The sequence below is a fragment of the Nannospalax galili genome, unplaced genomic scaffold (assembly GCF_000622305.1).
Source record: "Nannospalax galili isolate Female #2095 unplaced genomic scaffold, S.galili_v1.0 scaffold14, whole genome shotgun sequence".
NCBI classification, from domain to species: Eukaryota; Metazoa; Chordata; class Mammalia; order Rodentia; family Spalacidae; genus Nannospalax; species Nannospalax galili.
In genome coordinates this window covers 5,886,396-5,905,879 of record NW_008336953.1, presented here as the reverse complement: position 1 = coordinate 5,905,879, position 19,484 = coordinate 5,886,396, and the positions used below count along the sequence as shown (strand labels likewise).

Sequence of the window (19,484 nt, the reverse complement as noted above, 5' to 3'; positions counted from 1 at the left end):
TATATATATATATATATAAAATACTATTATATTATTGGAATAGTATTCTATTAGTATTCTAACTCTAATATTAGTATTCTAATAAGATAATCTGTATTCTAATATTATTCCAATTATATGTTCTATGTTTTTCATTTTTGAGTACATGCATATGCATGATAGTGTGTGTGGTATATGCATGTGTGAATGCAGGTATGTACACCCATGAACACATGGGCAGAAGTCAGAAAAGGATGTCAGGTGTCCTGCTCTATCACTATCACTCTCAAGCTTATTCACTTGAGACAGGATCTCTCACTGCCCTGAAGCTAGATGGGCAGCCAGAAAGTCCTGGTGATCCTTTTGTTTCTGCTCCCTCAGCACTGGCTGTGCAGGCACTCGTGCCCATGCAGTTTTTTGGTGGGTGCTAGGCACTCAAACTGAGGTCTTACTAAGCCACCTCCTTAGCCCTACTATGTACGCTTTCATTCCCATGCACAAAACAAAAAACAAAAAACTATAAAATGCTTAAACATTTTCAAGGTATTTTTTAACATGATATATGTATATATGTGTACATGTGCATACTCATGAGCTGAGCACAGAGTGAGTTTGCTATAGCATACATGTGGAAGTCAGAGGTCAACCTCAAGTGCCTGTCCATGCTTTCCACCTCACACAGGGTCTCTGTTGTTCACTGCTGCAAATGCCAGGCCACCTGGCCTGGGAGCTTCTGGGGATTCTCACTTCTTACTACAGAAGTACTAGGATTACCAACATGTGGCCCAGCTTCATATGAGTTCTGGAGATCTGAGTTCAAGTCCATAGACTTGGGCAGCCAGCCTTTTACCCACCAAACCATCTCCCCACCCCTAAAGGTAGCTATTAACAGAAGCTGTGCATTGAATTCTTTTTTCCTCTGTTAATTTCTTGTTAGCATACAAAGTTATAGGTTTCATTATGGCGTTTTCAGGCATAAAGGTCCTTATACGCTGTGCACTGGATTCTGGTATACCACTTCAAAAACTTGCCAATCAGAAAATATCATCTTTACCTCTTCTTGTCCAAACTGCTCCATAGAGTCACAGTACACTTCACTATCTGAATCACTTGTCAGATGATGAATTCCTGAAGCATCTTCTCCATGATCATCAATTTTATCTAAATATGAACAAAGATCCAGATAGTATAATTACACTCTGCTAGGAGAAAAACATGTTTTCATTCTATTTTCACAACAAATCAGTTCTGAATTACGTTCATTCCGAGAGCCAAGTCTGACTTCCCAAGTCATAGTATTCATCATTTAGAGAGGAGTTCTCATTATGTGTACCAGGCTGGACTGAAATTACCAGTGCTCCTGCCTCAGCCTCTGAAGTGCTGAAATCACAAGCGTGCCACCACATCTGGCTCCAAGTCACACCTTTTTTAACGTACCAAAACTTCAAATCTACTTGATAGTATGTATTTGAAAAGATGACAGCCAGATGTGATGGCACACGCCTATTAATTCCAGTACTCAGGAGGCAAAGGCAGGAGGACCACCAGGAGTTCCAGGATGGATAGTCTATAAAGTGAGGTCCAAGCAAGCTAGAGATACACAAAAAGACCCTGCCTCAAAAAAAAAAAGAATATACCTGGGTGGTGGCCCCTCGCCTTTAATCCCAGCACTTGGAGGCAGAGGCAGGCAGATCTCTGTGAGTTCAAGGGCAGCCTGATCTACATAGCAAGGTCCAAGCCAGCTGGGGCTACCAGAGACCCTGTCTCAGAAACACCAAAAAAAAAAAAAAAAACTTTTGTCACTGAATTCTATAAAGACAGGTACTAATAAAATAAAATGTATAATGGTTCAACTAATAAAAGCACTTTACACCAAGCCTGAGGACCTGAGGATCCACATGATGGACAGAAAAAAAATAACTCCTGCAAGTTGTCCTCAGACCTCTGCACATGTGCATTTACATATTTGTGCGTAGGAAGGAGGGAAGGAGGGAAGGAGGGAAGGAAGGGAGGAAGGGAGGGAGAAAAGAAAAAACTTTAAACTTTAGCAAGCCTAATAACAATATGAGTAAAATTAAGTAATATCTAGGCTTAAATTTGGATTCAACTATAAAAGTTTGGTTGTTAATTAAGAAAAGATGTTTCCTGATCTATGGATTGAATTGCAGCAATACGAATGTTTTGCTATGGCAAAACATTCTTAGACCTCTAGGATATGAAAGCTTATAACATATTTTGCTTATTAGAAAACAAAGACATCAGGGGCTGGAGAGATGGCTCAGCAGTTAAGAACACTGGCTGTTCTTGCAGAAGACCTGGGTTCGAATCCCAGCACCCACATGGCAGGCTAACAACTGTCTGTAACTCCAGTCCCAGGGGATCCTCCAGTCCCAGGGGATCCGACAGCCTCTTCTGACCTCTGCAGGCACTGCACAACACGGGTACACTTACCTACATACAGGCAATACACGCATACACATAAAATTTAAAAAAATAATTTTTTTTAAAGTTTAAAAAAATTAATTAAAAGAAAAAGAAGACAAAGGCATTATATAATCAGAGGATAAAACAAATACCAGGAATAAAAGTAAAAAATTTTTGGATTTTAAAGGACCATATGAAAATAAAATAAAATTGTCCTAATAAAAAGTTGAGAACAGCCAGGCATGGTGGCACACACCTGTAATCCCAGCACTTGGGAGGCAGAGGCAGGCGGATGTTTGTGAGTTCGAGGCCAGCCTGGTCTACATAGCGAGTTCCAGGACAGCTGGGGCTACAGAGAGACCCTGTCTCAAAAAGACAAAAAAAAAAAAGGTTGGGAACTTAAGAGATGGCTCAGCAGTTAAAAGCAAATACAGAAGATCCAAATTTGGTTGCCAACACCCACATCAGGTGGTTCCCAATTGCCTGGAACTCCAGTTCTAGGGGATTCAACACTTCTCACCTCCAAGGGTACTCGCACTCATGTGCACACATCCATATATACACACACAAACATATATATAACTAAAAATAAAATAAATCTTTAAATATATACAAGTTACATATATAGATAAAAGTTCAGATAGTTTAGTCAGTAAACTGCTTGCCTTCTAAGCACAAGGAACTGAGTTCAATTCCCAAAACCCACATAAAAATGTCAAATGTGGTGCCCTAAACTTGTAATTTCAGTGCTAGAGGCAGACTAGCCACCAAGTCTTGCCTAATTAGTGAGCTCCAGGCCAATGAGACCCTATCTCAAAGAAGTAGGCAGCATTCCTGAGGATGACCTATTCAAGCATATAAATAAATGAACATTCTCCCTCCCTCCCTTCCCCCCCTCCCCACATACAGACAGATACACACACACACACACACACACACACACGAGTTTTTTTTTTTTTTTTTTTTTGGTCTTTTTGAGACAGGGTCTCCCCATAGCTCCAGCTGTCCTGGAACTCACTATGTAGACCAGGCTGGCCTTGAACTCACAGAGATTCGCCTGCCTCTGCCTCTGCCTTTGAGTGCTGGGATTAAAGGCGTGCGCCACCACGCCCAGCCACTGGAGATGTGGCTCAGTGATAGGACACTTCACAGTACCAAAAGGAAAATTTTTTAAAAATTTGAATACTTTGAGCTGGGCGTGGTGGTGCACGGAGCATTCCTTTAGTCACAGCACTCAGGAAGCAGAAGCAGGTGGGACTCTGTGAGATTGAGGCCAGCCTGGTCTACACAGTGCCAGCCAGGCCAGGACAGGCCACTTGGGGCTTTACTAAAGGGAGATCCTGTCTCAAAAGACAAAAAAATAAAAATAAAAATCTTTTAAATACTTCAAGGATAAGGATCTAGCTCAGTTGGTAGAGTGCTTACCTAGCATACATGAAGCCCAGGGTTCAGTCTCCAGGACCATATAAACCCAGCATGGTGACACACAACTTTAATCCCAGCATTTGGGAAGTGAAGGCAGGAAGATCAGAAGTCATCCTTAGCTACATAGCAAGTTTGAAACCAGCCTCATCTACATAAAATCTTGTCTCAAACAAAAATAAGCAAACCATTAACAGGGCTTGCAAGCTAGCTGAGCAGGTAAAGGCTCTTGGCCACCTTAACATGACAACTTCAACTCAATCCCTGAGAGCCCATATAAAAGCTAAATGTGGTGGTGCACATCTGTAATCCCAGCACTCCTCCAGCAAAATAGAAGGCAGAAATGGAAGAATGCACGGGAGTTCACAGGCTAGCTAGCCTGGCCTACGTAGCACAGCAGAAACAACAAGAGAGACCCTGCCTCAAAAACTAAAAATAGAAACATAATTCCTAAAAGTTGTCCTCTAACCTTCATATGCATGCCATGGCATAAGCACACCACACTCATACATACATACACAGACATGCAGACACTCAGAGAGGAAGAGAGAGAGAGAAGGAGAATATATTTTTAGATGAAATAAACTTCCAGCTGGTAAGATAGCTCAGTAGGTAAATGCACTTGCCACCCAAACTGACAACCTGAATTCAATCCCCAGAGCCTAGATGGTGGAAGAAGAGAACCAACTCGGGCAAGCTGCTTCCCAACCTCCACTCTCAGGACACGGTACACCCACCCACAAACCCCTCCCCACATATACACAATAAAGAAATTTTCAAAATGTAAAAATAAAAGTATGACCCCAATTCACTGTGCTTAAAGTGGCAAACTCTTACAGTATTAACCAACCCAAAGACATTATTAAAGATTTTAAAATTCTAAATTATTCCTAAACATCTTAAATTATTAAAGAATATTTTAGTCACAGGAAAAAGGTTAGACAAGGAAGTATTTGAAGGCAATACCTTGGTGAATACAGGCAGTGGTTTTTCCAGTTTGCTGCAAGCTCTGATCTATAGACTTGACTTCTTCAGTACTTCTGGTACCCAGGGAGGGATCAGCATGGATGTCATTCTGTGTATCCTGAGCAGAACTACCCTTATCACAGCCATTGGTGACAATGATTTCCAAATTCTTATCAGCTGATTTGTTCATCATTTCCTTATCTTATGAAAAACAAAATGGACAGATGCATAAAGTTTACCATAGGTTAGCTACTTACCGTACACCACGCTCTCATATTCACTATCATAATTGCTTTGAAGGGTTTCCTACTTGGATAAGATAAACATGGCACCTTGAAAAGGGTGTTGCTATATGGCAAAGTTCACCCAAAAATCATGTTAACCTGAACACATTTCCACTCTCCATGACTCTTCTAAAATGATCTTGGACAAAAATAATAATATCAGGCTGAAAAGAAGGTTTAGCAGTTAAGAGCATTTCCTGCTCATCCTGAGGACCCAAGTTCCATTCCTAAAACCTGTATTAGGAAGCTTACAAAAGCCTATAGCTTCAGTTCTAAGAAATATGACTCCTTCTTCTGGCCTCCACAGGCACTAACACACACACGGCATACACACACACATATATATGTATATATACAAAAATAAAATAAAACTAAAAAAGAAAAATTGTTTAATAATAACAATCTCTCTCAATCTTTTGTTTTGTTTTTGTTGTTTAAGACAGGGTCTTACTATAATCCTGGCTGGCCTAGTATTCAAGTTGTAATTCAGGTTTGCTCAAACTCACAGAAATCCTCCTGCTTCAGCCTCCTGAGTACTGGAATTACACCATCAAACACAACTTTTTTAAAAATAATCTCTTGCTGGGCTGGAGAGATGGTTCAGTGGTTAAGAGTACATATTGCTCTTCCAGAACCATGATTTGGTTCCCAGCACTCACAATGGGCAGCTCACAACCCCTGTATAACTCTAGCTTTAGGGGATTCTGATGCCCTCTCTGGCCTCTGCAAGCACTATAATCACATGCACAAACCCACAGACAGACAGACAGACACACACACACAGACATACTCTCTCACATATATACATCTAATTAAAAATAAACTTTAAGGCCAGGCGTGGTGGCACACAACTTGAATCCCAGGACTCAGAGGCAGGGGGAGGTAGGTCTCTGTGAGATCAAGGCCAGCTTGGTCTACATAGTGAGCTCCCAAGGCAGCTGGGACTACAGGAAGACCCTGTCTCAGAAACACCAAAAAAAAATTTTTTTAAATGCTTTCTAGGGTTAAAGAGATGACTGAGCAATTAAGAGTACTTTCTGCTCTTCCAGAGGGCCTGAAGTTAGTTCCCAGCACCCGTGTGGGGTAGCGCCCAACTGCTTGTAACTCCAGCTCCAGGGGATCCAACACCGTCTTCTGTCCTCTGCAGGTACCAGTTCACCTGTGGCAAACACACTGACACACACATATACACATGAATTTATTTTTATGTGTATGAATGTTTTGCCTACATGTATGCGATTGCACCCATGTCATGGAAAGCCCACAGAGGCCAGAAGAAGATGTCAGATCCCCTGGAACTGGAGTTACAGATAGTTGTTAGCTGCCATGTGAGTCCTAGGAATTGAACCCAGGTCCTCTGGAAGAGCAGCCAGTGCTCTTAACAGCTGAGCTATCTTTCATAATTTTTCCCTTTCACCTCAATTTTTTTTTAATCTATTAGGCTGGTGAGATGGCTCATCAGGTAAAAGCACTTGTTACCACACCTGATGACTTAAATTCAATCTCCAGGACCAACATGGTGGAGGAGAGAGATGATTCCACAAACAGTTCTCTGACCTTCACACATGTGCTATGGCAGGCATCCATACCTATCACGCAACCACACACGCATACACACACATACAAAAATAAGTAAATGTAATAAAACTTTAATGAGAGGCACCCTGAATGCAGTAACCCATGATTCCAATACTCCTTCTTCATCAAAATTTATGCCTTAGCAGGCCAAAGTGACATACACTGTAACCCCAACACTCAAGATATAGGAGTAGGAGAGTTGTAGTTTGAGACCAGTCTGAATGACATAATGAGTCCCTGTCTCAAAACACTGAGAGCCAAGACTACAGATCAGTGGTAGAATGTGTGCCTGGCATATGCTGGGCCTTTGTTTCAATCCCCAGTAAACAAAAAAGTTTACACTTGTATTCTAGTCTCTGGATTCCATTGTATTTTATTTTTTATTTATTATTTTTTAAATATTTTATTTATTATTTTTATATTATGTGTATGAGTGTATTGCCTGCATGTATGTGAGCGCACCCATGTCATGCAATGCTGCGGAGGTCAGAAAAGGGCTTCGAATTCTCCTGGAACTGGAGTTAAGGATGGTTTGTAGCTGTCATGTGGGTGCTGGGAATTGAACCCAGGTCCTCTGCAAGAGCAGTCAGTGCTCTTAACCCCTGAGCTATCTCTCCAGCCCCTATTTATTATTATTTTATGTGTATGAGTATATTGCCTACATGTGGGTAGATGTCCCTGTGTTGTGCAATGCTCATAGAGGTCAGAAGAAGGCATCAGATCCCTAGGAACAGGAGTTACAAACAGTTGGGTGCTAGGAATCAAATCTGGGTCCTCTGCAAGAGCAGCCAGTGAGTGCTCTTAACCACTGAGCCATCTCTCCAGCCTCCTCCATTTTATTTTTTGTAAGATACTGAAGAGTTTGTTTCTGGTCCTTAATAGCATGAATATATCCATCTTGAAAATACCACCTTACAATAAAATATATTTGGGGCTAGGGATGTAAAGTAGCTTCAGTGGTAGAGTATTTGTGGTCCAAGCTTTGATTACCAGCACTACATAAACTAAACACGGTAGCACACAGTTGTAACACAGCAGGGAAGCTGGAGGAAAGAGGATCAGAAGTTGAAGGCCATCCTCTCCTACAGAGCATATTCAAGGCCAACCAGGATTGCTAAGACACTGTTTCAATAAAATTATTTTCAGGGCTGGAGAGATGGCTCAGCGGTTAAGAACACTGGTTGTTCTTGCAGAAGACCTGGGTTCGAATCCCAGCACCCACATGGCAGCTAACAACTGTCCGTAACTCCAGTCCCAGGGGATCTGACAGCCTCTTCTGCCCTCCGCCAGCATTGTCAGCCTTCAATTAATACATCTTTCATTTATGAGCAAGGCTGGCTGCCCCCATGTTCTGTAGAGGAGCATTTAGATCCACAGAAAACCTGGGTGTAGGGCCAATACCCACATTCCACCACATGCATTCATCTCACATAGTACCAAATCAGGCCAAATGTTTTCATGTGCTTTTATCTCACTGGAGATAAAATACTATCCTGTTATCCAAAACGTACCACCACTGCTTTGTGCTCTTTTCACTTCTTCCTGGGCCGCCTCCTCCTCTGACTCCGACTCTGCTCCACTGTCACTGCTCTCAGCTTTGCCGTTTACAGGTTTGGCATTTGAAGAAGTCAGGACATTACCAAGATCTGCAACAGGAGATGACAGCCTAAATGACCAATGTGGTAATATACCTTCATGTGAGAATTTTTAAAGAACTAATGAATTGTTTTGAATTAAAATGTTAAAAGTATAGACATATATAATAGTATTGCTTTAACTATACATATATACCTAGACAATTTCCTTCAATTACCCGTTATAACAAAATTTATAATGCTATCTTAATTTAACTCCTTTTTATAGGGTGGGGGAATTGAGACAGGGTCTCCTTATAGCCCCAGCTGGCCTAGAATTTACCATGTAGACCAGGCTGCCCTTGATCTCAGAGTTTTGCCTGCCTCCAGGAGCTGGGATTCAAAGTCTGCACCTCGCACCACCATGCACAGTTCTTTTATTATCTTTAGGATTTCAGGTACACAACCTAAATTTTTATGCATTTCCAAACAAATTTCTTTAAAAAAAAAATCACTTAATGTGTTCTATCACTTAGAGAAACAAATTGTAATTGGCCAAAGTTATATCCAAAGAGAAAATACATCAGAGCTTCTAAAATTGTAATGTGTTTCTTAATCAGCCGATATCTAGTTAGGATACAGATTCTGAATCAGTAGGTCTGGAGTGACCTAAAATGGTCCCTATCCATCCATAAGGCTGTGTTCTGAGTGCTGTTGGATACTGGATCACATTTTGAGAAAAAACAGTGAATACCAACTGAGTCATCTTTTTAACATACCAATGAATACTAAAGAAGGTAGAAGAACCAGGTGTAATCCCAGTGCTCAAGAAGCTGAGGCAGGGGGATCATGAGCTCTAGGTCAGCCTAGGGAACACAGAGAGAAACTGTCAAAAACAAAACAATCAACCAAAAAACAAGAGAAAAAGGGAGTACTATTATTCCATATTCTTTTTGGTTTTCTCTTACAAAAATCCACTTTAGCAAATTAATTTTTTTAAATATTTTATTTATTATTCTTTTTTCATGTGAATGAGTTTTATGCCTGCATGTAGGTAAGTGCACCCATGTCGTGCAATGACAAAGGAGGACAGAAGAGCCTGTCAGATCACCTGGAACTGGAGTTATAGACAGTCGTTAGCTACCATGTAGGTGCTGGGATTCGAACCTGGGTCTTCTCCAAGAACAGCCAGTGTCCTTAACCACAGAGGCATCCCTCCAGTCTCAGCAAATTATTTCTTAAAAGATTAGAAGCACTGGTACATACCTGCAATCCCAACATTCACAAAGCTGAGACAGGAGGATTGCCAAAAACTAGAGTCAAGCCTGGGCTATATAATAAACCTCTCTTAAGAAAAAAAGGTTCTTTTAACAACATGGATGGTCACATTAAATGACATAAAAAAACCAACACAGTCTTGCATCTTTTCAGAATACATTTTGCTCCTTTGTATCAAATCAAACCAAGTTTTACTGCCCAAAGGTTTTTTAATCTGCTTTCCAAAATTTAGGAGATTATTAAATTTCAGGCAACTGCAGATTAGTGCTTTTACTAATTCTTGGTTGTAGGACATTTGTTTCTTTGGGACGGGTCTTACAATGTAGCCTTGGCTGGCCTGGAACTTATTCTCTAAACCAGATTGCCCTCAGACTCACAGTGATCTGTCTGTCTGCCTCCTAAGTGAGTGCTGGGATTAAAGGCATGCACCACACACTCAGATCATTCTTGTTTTTTTATATTTTACTTTTGGTCTTTTTGAGACAGGGTCTCCCTGTAGCCCCAGCTGGCCTGGAACTCACTATGTAAACCAGGCTGGCCTTGAACTCACAGAGATCTGCCTGCCTCTGCCTCCCAAGTGCTGGGATTAAAGGCGTGCACCACCATGCCTGGCTTTTTCTAGCATTTTAAAATTCATTTAGAGATAATCTCATGTAGCCAAGGCTGCCTTTGAATTCACTATGTAGATGATGATGACTTTGAACCCCTGATCTCTCTGTTTCTACCTTCTGAGTTTTGGGATTACAGGAATGTGCTATCATGCCCTGGCTGCTTCTGTTTCATTTTATTTATTTATTTATTTATTTATTTATTTATTTATTTATTTATTTATTTATTTATTTATTTAATTTATATTATTTTCTCATGAATGATGCAGGGTCTCCCTGTAACCCTAGCTGGCCTGGAACTTGCCATGAGATGAGGCTGGCCTGGAATACTGATCCTCTTACTTCCACCTCCTGAGTTCTGGGATTTTTTTTTCAGTTTTGTGAGATAGAGGCTCACTGTAGCCCAGATTGGCCTGGAACTCACTATGTAACCCAGGCTGGCCTTGAATTCACAGGACTCAATCTGCTTTGCTGTCCCTAATGCTGGGATTATAGGTGTGAACCCTCATTTTAGGTCATTTTAAACATGGCTTTTTACATGGTGGCTTACCTGTATACCATGACAAGCTAAAAGAAGACATCAAGTGAATTCACCTAGCTTTTTTTTTTTTCCCATCTTAATCTTGTGGGTGTGTTTTGAATTTTGTTTTCATGTTTCCAGTAAAAGATTTAAAGGGCTTTACATTCTAGCAAGTGTTAAATGTAAGATTTGCTAGTGTTAACTATTAACATTTGCTCTTCTAATTTTTTTAGAAAGCAGAGAGGAATGAGACCAAAGGAATAAAGTTATATGAAAATTGTATGTGCTTTAATTAAAAATTAGAGTAGCATCCCTGTTTTAAAGTATCTTTTCAATAACTGATAGTGATTGCAGCATTTCAGAGCAGTAATCTTCCATAATGATGCTTGTAGTTTACTTCTGTTAATAAACCATGTGCAACTGATAATGACTGCTTCCTGAGGATCACTTAGTTTCATACCATTTTTCTGATTTGCTGAGAGGAGTGGATTTTTAACAGTCCTCTTTATATTTCATACGTATTGTAAAGGAGACTAAGTGTAGATCTGTTTTAGTAGTGCTTAATCTGTTGGTCAGAGGCAGATATTTGAGTTAACTAAAAAACAAGAATGAGCTGGGTATGGTTGTGCACGCTTTTGATTCCAGCATTCTGGAGGCAGAGACAGGCAGATCTCTGTGAGTTCAAGACCAGACAAGAGCAGGAAGACCTCAGGTACAAGGCAGCACAGACTACACAGTCAATCCTTCTCTCAAAGACGCTAAACCCAGGGGCTAGTGAGATGGCTCAGTAGGTAAAGGTACTTGCTACCAAGCCTGAAAACCCAAGTTTGATTCCTGGGACTCACATGGTAGAAGGAGAAACTGATTCCTAAATCCAAATTGTTCACACACACACACACACACACACACACACACACACACACAAAACAAATAAATAAATGCATTTTTGTAACTTTTTAAAATTAAGAACAAACACGTAGAAAAAACTATAAATTCTATTGTAGTTCTGTATTATACTAAGTGAACCACCTGGCATTTTTTAATAACACAGGTTAAAAACTTACAGTTTTATAGTATTTTGGAACCTCATACAATGTGTTTGCTTTAAACAAAAATTACAAAGGTAACAAATTTATAAGTTTTATGAATACGTACAGAATTCTTTTGCCCTATAAATGTTTTGTTATTTTTTTATGTGTTTATGACTATCTGTGTGTGTGTATACCAAGTGTGTGGGTACCCAGAGACCAGAAAAAGGCATCTGACACCCTAGAGCTGGAATTAGAGGCAATTGTGAGCTGCGATGTAGATGATGAGAACTGAACTCAGATCTTCTTAAAGAACCAGAAGTGCTCTCAACAGCTGAGCCATTTCTCCATCTCACTGCCTATAAATTTTAAATTAAAATTTTACATGGATTTTATTATTCCTACCTTCTAAGTATTTGGAGAGTTTCTCCAATCGGACTGGCATGTGAAAGTAAAAGAGAAAATTAGACAAATAGGTATTAATGTAAGCTTCATGTATCAGTTGTTGAATTAAAAAACAACTAAAATAGTGCTGGGCAAAGTGACACATGCCTGTAATCCCAGTACTGGAAGAGAGAGGTAGGAAGACTATGAGTGTAAGGCCAGCATGGTCTCACTCTGTACACAAGACTCTGTCTTGGAAAAAAAGATAATATAATAAAACAGTCCAACCTGCGGTTAAGTCAGAACTCTTGCCACTCTTTTTGTCTTCTACAATTTCATAAAATGGACCTATAACACGCAGCAACTCTTCAACTTTCTCAGTCATTGGCATAGTTTCAAGGATCTGTAATCAAAGGAAACAAATAACTATTATCTTGGTCTGTATATACATCAAATAATCTACTGTTTCCAATTTGGCAATAATTTTGACATCTGAAGTTCACTAACAGACACCTAAAGATTCTATGTTAATTATATAATGTATATAAACTAGATACTTTTCAAGTATACTAAAGAATTAAAAGTATTCTCATTTTGAAGACTATATTACACAAGCTTCACATAAAACATTTTAAGTAATCTTTTATGTTGTGCATTTAAAACTAAAGTTAAGTTTAAAAACAGAAAAAGGGGGGGCTAAAATACAAATAAATCTGTTCTTGGGGCTAGAAAGATGACTCAGTGGTTAAGAGCACGGGCTGCTCTTGCAGAGGACCCAAGATGGGTTGCCAGCACCCACACGGAACGTAACAACCACCTGTAGCTCCAGGCCAAGGGATCCAACCCTCTTCTGGCCTCCACAGGTACCGCAAGCACATAGGGAACTTATATGCAGGCAGAACAGCCATACACATAAAATAAAAATAAATTTTTAATTAATTATTTCTTTTATACTTAAAGAGTTTCTAAAAGAGGATAAAAATACAGTAGGAAATGGCAAATACTTTCAGACAACACCAAAACTATAGGACAATTTGGAATCATCAATATATTTTTTTAAACAAGGTCTTGCTGTATGTAGCCCAGAATGGCCTTGAATTCAGGATTCTTCTACATCAGCCTCCTGTGTGGTGGGAATAAAGCATGCACCACCATGCCCAGTTCTCAGAAACATCAAATTGAAAGAGTAAGATAAATTAACTGAAAAGGCAAGTTCAAGTACTTCCAAACAGGTAATATTGTACAAACATTAAAAACAATGTTAGGCACACATGGGAAAAAAATCATGTAGCGTTATCTCTGTGTACTGACTACAAAAAATAACTTTAAGCTCTCTCTACAGGAAAAAAAAGAAAAAGTCAATATATAGCATGTTTAACATGATTTATATGCTTGTTTTCTTTAATCCAGCACAGAGCTGGAGAAATGGGCAGTGCCCAGCTTTAGCCAAGGAACTATTGGCAGCTGATCACTGCTGGGGGAGGCAGAGCTGGTCTTCTTTAAGTGAGTGTGAACTGGCTCCAGTGGATGAATTCACACTGAGGGACATGTGGGTACACAAACTTGACATATATGACAGAATGCATGAAATCCTGAGGGCCAGCTATGGGGTGGGGAGGAGCAGATAAGGGAGGGGACCTAAATATGATTAAGATGTATAGTATGAAATGCACAAAAAGATGTTAATATCCTTTTGAAAACAACTGACAAGATACAATTAAAAATAATAATGAGCCAGGCGTGGTGGCGCACACCTTTAATCCCAGCACTCCACTCGGGAGGCAGAGGCTGGCAGATCTCTGTGAGTTCAAGGCCAGCTTGGTCCACATAGGACAGCTGGGGCTACAGGGAGACCCTGTCTCAAAAAGACCAAAAAAAAAGTAATAATGGCCAGGTGTGGTGGTGTGCATCTTTAATACCAGCAGAGGCAGGCAGATCTCTGTGAGTTCAAGACCAGCCTTGTCTACACTTAAAGTTCCAGGCCACCTGGGGCTATAGAGAGACCCTGTCTCAAAAACAAAAACAAGCAAACAAACAAAAAGTAATAATGACCTAGGTTTGAGATATTTTTCAGCGACAGAGCAAAAGCCTATTAGCACATGGGAGGTCCTGTTTCTATCCCCAGTGCAAGCAAAAAAAACAATGATCACTGATCACAATGCCAGGCATGGTGGTGCACGCCTTTAATCCCAGCACTCAGGAGACAGAGGCAGGCGGAGTTCGAGGCCAGCCTGGTCTACATAGTGAGTTCCAGGACAGCTGGGGCTACAGGGAGATCCTGTCTCAAAAAGACCAAGAAAAAAATGATCACTATAGAATGAAAATGGAGGAAATTAGAAGAATCTGTTTCCATTTAATATTTATGTATTTTGGTGCTGGCAGTTTTTTTTTCTACCCCAGGGGTTCAAGTACTGGGTAATCATTCTATAAATAATCTACTGCCCTAGAGCCTGGTATGATTTTGAGTTGACACACATCCATCAACACTGCCATTCACAGAATATACACAAAGCTTGATGAGAAGGATGATATGAAATGAACTATATTACCAGCTAGTTATTGGTTACAGCTTGATTTTACCACTCATAGTAACATGCAATTGCTGCTCAACGGACAGGAGTGAAATGAATGTTTTCCTTTCTATAACACGGATATCTATCCTGTAGTATAACCTACATTATAACCATAACTCTTAAGAATCAGATTCCAGTCAAAAGTTGAAGCCACAGGGTAATGTTAATTTTGATGTGACCAAAGTCACTGCTAATAAATGGCAGATAGAATTCAAACATAGGTCAGCACCCTTTACATCCCCCATACTGCCACATTAGGATTGACTTTGTAGAATCTGGTAAGGAAATCAATCACACATCCCACCCTGACTCCCTTTCAACACATTTGCAAAACACATCTCTTTTAGTTATCTCTCAAAGTTTAGTCCTAAAATCTCTCCCAAATTTATATTTTTTAAGTTTTTTTATTTTTTTTAATGTGTTTTGAGTATTTTGCCTGCATGTATTTAAGTACCCCATGCATGTGATGCCTTTAGAGGCCAAAAGATGGCATTGGAGCCCCTGGAACTGGAGATATGAACAGTTGTTAGCTGCCAGATGGGTATTGGGATCGGAACCCAGGTCCTCTGCAAGAGCTGTCAATGCTCTTAACCACTGAGCCATCACTCCAGCCTCAATATAAATACACATCTATATTTTTTTGGTGGGGGGGATCTTTTTTTGAGACAGTGTCTCCCTCTAGCCTCAGCTGACCTGGGACTTGCTATGTAGACTAGGCTGGTCTAAGCCTGCCTAAAGCCTTCCAAGTGCTGGGATTAAAGGCATATGCCATCACATCCAGCCCCAAATTTATTCTAAGTAGATCTGCTGAATTCAGTGTTTAGTTTTCTCATAAGAGTGTTAATTGTGGACTAAAAATGTCACAACTATATAAAATGGAGTATGCATTAACACTAAATATTTATAAATACTGTTTTAACCAACTAGATTTTCCAGAGTCAATATAGTCAGGAAATAGGTAGCCATGGCAAGAATTTAAGAGGTTTCTCTCTTCTAAAGAGACCAAAAATCTAACAGCCAAGACCAAACAGCTCAGCTGGGCAGGGTGGTATGCTCTTGTAATCCCATCACTGAGAGGACTGAAGGACGTCTGAGGCCAGCCTGAGTTACATAGCAAGTAACAGGCCAACCTAGGCTACACAGAAAAGACCTTGACTCAAAATAACAACAAAAAAAGGAATCACCCCAGTCATTTTCAAAATTCTCTCCTCTAAACATAAAGAAATAGAACACTGATGAACACATGCACATGAGATAGAGCAGCAGAGACCAAGAGCCACACCCAGAGACAAGTTGGCACAGGCCAACCTCAGCCTAGCAACTACCACTTATTCTCAGAGATTTAAAGTTTTAACTATGGACCAGAGAAGGCTCAGCAGGCAGAGAGGACTGCATGCAAGTCCAACACTTGAGTTCAGTCCCCTGATCCTGCAAAGTGGCAGGGGAAAGCCAACTCCTGAGAGCTGCCCTATGATCTGCACATGTGCAACGTGGCATGGGCACACTTGCACTCACACACACATTCACACACAAAATAAAAAGTAATAAAGTTTTATTAAAAAGCATGACTGGTGTTATGTTAATTAATTTAATACAGTATATCTACAATCTAGATAATTAATAGAAATGTTTGGTAAGCTTCACAGACTATAGTAAAGTGGCACCCAGGACCAGAGAGATAGCTCAGTGGCTAAATAAAATACTGGCTGCTCAAGCCTGAGGACCTGAGTTCAGATCCCTAGCGCCCACAGAAAAAGCCAGGCCTGGTGGTATGCACCTAGAATCCCAGTGCTGGGAGGGGGAGACAGGAGGATCCCGGGGAGACTAACTGCCAGGCAGTCTAGCCAATAGGTGAACTCCAGATTCAGTGGGTGACCCTGACTAAAAAAATAAACTGTCAGCTGGGTGGAGGTGCACACATGGTTAGTCCCAGCACTCAGGAGGCGAAGGCATTCAGATCTCTATGAAATGGAGACCAGCGTGGTCTTGATCTGAGCCAGTCCTATGAGCTCCAGGCCAGTAGGGACTATATGGAGACATTGTCTCAAAAATCTAAAATATAAAGTGTCAGGCTGAGGAGAGGACTCAGTAAAATAAAGTGCTTGCCATACAAGTGTGAGGACCAGCATCCGAATCCCCAGAACCCAAGCAGCACACATGTAAACTAGCGCTCCTACAGTGAGAAAGAAGGCCAAGAGAGGTGAATTCCTGGAAGCTGGTGTGCCAGCTAGCCTGGCCTACGCAGCAGTGAACAAAGGGACACTGGTTCCAACAAGGTAGAAAGCAAGGACCAACACCTGAGGTGGTCCTCTGACCTCCACACGCATACTGTGGCATACTCAGACCAACACATTCTCTCTCTCTCTCTCTCTCTCTCTCTCTCTCTCTCTCTCTCTCTCTCTCTCTCTCGCGCGCGCGCGCACACACACACACACACAAACAAAGGTAGAAGACACCTCTGGCCTCCACATGTACACAACTGGATACACATACCCACATACCATACAGATGTACCCACATGCATACAACACACACAAATCAAAAAGAAAGAAAAGCAGCATTCAAAACACAACTTTTTCCTAGGTTTATCTAGCATTTTTCCTTTGTGACAAACATCCTGTGCTGGTTGTATTTGTCAATCTGACACAAACTAGAGTGACCTGGAAACAGAGAACTTCAATTGAGGCATTTCCTCCTTTGGACTATCCACTGGCCATGTCTGTGAGGCACCTTTTAAACTGCTAGTCGATGTGGGAGCCTACTATGGGTGATGCCATCCTTGGAGTGGGCCTGGGCTGTATAAGAAAAGATGATTAAGATTCTTTGAGATATTTTGTATAAAATACACAAAAATTCAATAAAAAGAAATTAAAAAGAAAAAGAAAAAGTAGCTGAGGGGCTGGAGAGATGGCTCAGTGGTAAAGAGCACTGGTTGTTCTTCCAGAGGACCTGGGTTCAATTCCCCCCATCCACATAGCAGCTAGCAACCATTGGCAACTCCAGTTCTAGGTGATCCAACACTCTCTTTTGACCTCTACAGACACTGCAAGGCACAGGTGCACTTACACACATGCAGGTATTACACTCATGCACATAAAATAAAAATAATAAATAAAATTTAAAAAAAGAAAAGTAGTTGAGCCTGGTGTGATAGCGCATGCCTTTAATTCCAGCACTCAGGAGGCAGAAGCAGGTCATGTCTGTGAGATCAAGGCCAGCCTGGTCTACATAGCAAGTTCCAGACCAGCTGGGGCTACAGGGAGACACTGTCTCAAAAAAAAACCCTTTAAAAAAAAGAAGAGGCCTGGGTTAGCTGGGTGTGGTAGCCCACGCCTTTATTCCCAGCACTTGGGAGGCAGAGGCAGGTGGATCTCTGTGTGTTCAAGGCCAGTCTGGTCTACATAGTGAGTTCCAGGCCAGCTGGGGCTACTGGGAGACCCTGTTCCAAAAAAAAAGAGAGACGGGGCATGATGACACAGACTTTTAATCCCAGCCCTCAGGAGATCCAGTCAAAAGCCAAACAAATAAAAAGAAAGCCAGAAAATTAGCTAAGCAAGCCAGTAAGCAGCACTCCTACACAGTGTCCGCTCAAGTTCCAACCTCTAGGTTCCTGCCTTGGCTTTCCTCAAAGATGGAATATGATCAGTAAGCAAAACAAAACCCTTCCTCCTGAAAGTTGCCTTTGGTCATGGTGTTTATCACAGCAAGAGAGAAGCAAACTAGAACACTTTTCTTTTTCAGACAAGGTCTCATAGTTTGGTCCTAACTAGCATGGAACTCCCTACAGAGACCAGGCTGGCCTCAAAACTCACAGAGATGGCCTGCCTCTGCCTCCTCAGTGCTGGGATCAAGGATGTGTGCACCACTACAAAAGTAGAGACATGCTCACTTTAATCTTAGCACTCAGGGGCAGAAGTAGAAGGATCTCTCTGAGTCAGAATCAGCCTAGGGAGTTCTAGGCCAGCCAGGACTGCATATTGAGACCCTGTCTCAAAAAAAAAATTAAAAATTTTAAAAATTAAAACTAAATTACTTGAACTTTTTTTAAGGACACAAGGGACTGGAAACATGACTCAGCTGTTAGGAACACTGGCTGTTCTTCCAAAGAACCTGGATTCAGTTCCCAACACCTACTTCCTAGTACCTTCTAATGAGAATGCTCTATATAAAAATCTACCATCCACACACTAGAGAGACAGACAGAGAGACACAAAAAGGAAAGGGGGAAGGGAAGGAGGTAGGAGAAAAAAAGGAAAGGAGGGAGGAAGGAATGAGGAAGGAGAAGGGAAAGGGAGGGAGGAAGCGAGATGGGAAAAGAGAAAGAAAAATAAAAGCAAAGTAAAACAAATTGGCATTCTGATTATCTGACGCCCCTCCCCCTCAATTTCCAAAAGATAACTACTGTTAAGGTTCAGATAGCCCTGCCCCATCACCAACAGGATCCCAAGGACTTCTCATGCTCCTGAGAACCTAGCTGATAAGCACCTTGGTCTTTAAAGTCAAGAGAAGCAGACTTTTCTCCCCTGTTTGGCCAAACAAGCGGGCTTCCCCTTTGACTCCAAAAGGGGGCAGGTTTTAACATTCCTGTTTCCCCCCCCCCCCCCCGCAACTTTAAAAAAAAAAAAATACATCTTCCTGCCTTCTGCAGGAGGCAAAAGCCTCCCTTTTAAAAAGACCCCAGCTCAAGACCCATCAGATATTTTCCCGGCCTGGAAAGGAATCTGTCCCACGTGTTCCTTTGCTAATAAACTCTATTCCGATGGAGTTTTATCTGTGTCCTGGTACCTTCTCCTAATCAACTCTATCTGTTCATTCTCCAGCTACTTTTTACCTATCATTTCTTCATAAGACTTGGTGGCTCAGAAA

General features: G+C 41.1%; 1 protein-coding gene across 4 annotated transcripts in view; it reads right to left on the bottom strand.

The window, feature by feature from the left end:
• The window catches only part of Acbd5 (acyl-CoA binding domain containing 5), a 67,136-nt gene that overhangs the window by 20,186 nt on the left and 27,466 nt on the right, over window positions 1-19,484 (bottom strand). For all 4 annotated transcript variants that reach the window (XM_029562931.1, XM_029562932.1, XM_008831752.3 and 1 more), the window contains 4 exons: window positions 12,334-12,448; window positions 8,165-8,299; window positions 4,792-4,992; window positions 1,034-1,140 (listed from right to left, as the gene is read on the bottom strand). In XM_029562931.1, the coding sequence (XP_029418791.1) occupies window positions 1,034-1,140; window positions 4,792-4,992; window positions 8,165-8,299; window positions 12,334-12,448 (558 nt within the window). The remainder of the gene's footprint in view (window positions 1-1,033; window positions 1,141-4,791; window positions 4,993-8,164; window positions 8,300-12,333; window positions 12,449-19,484) is intronic.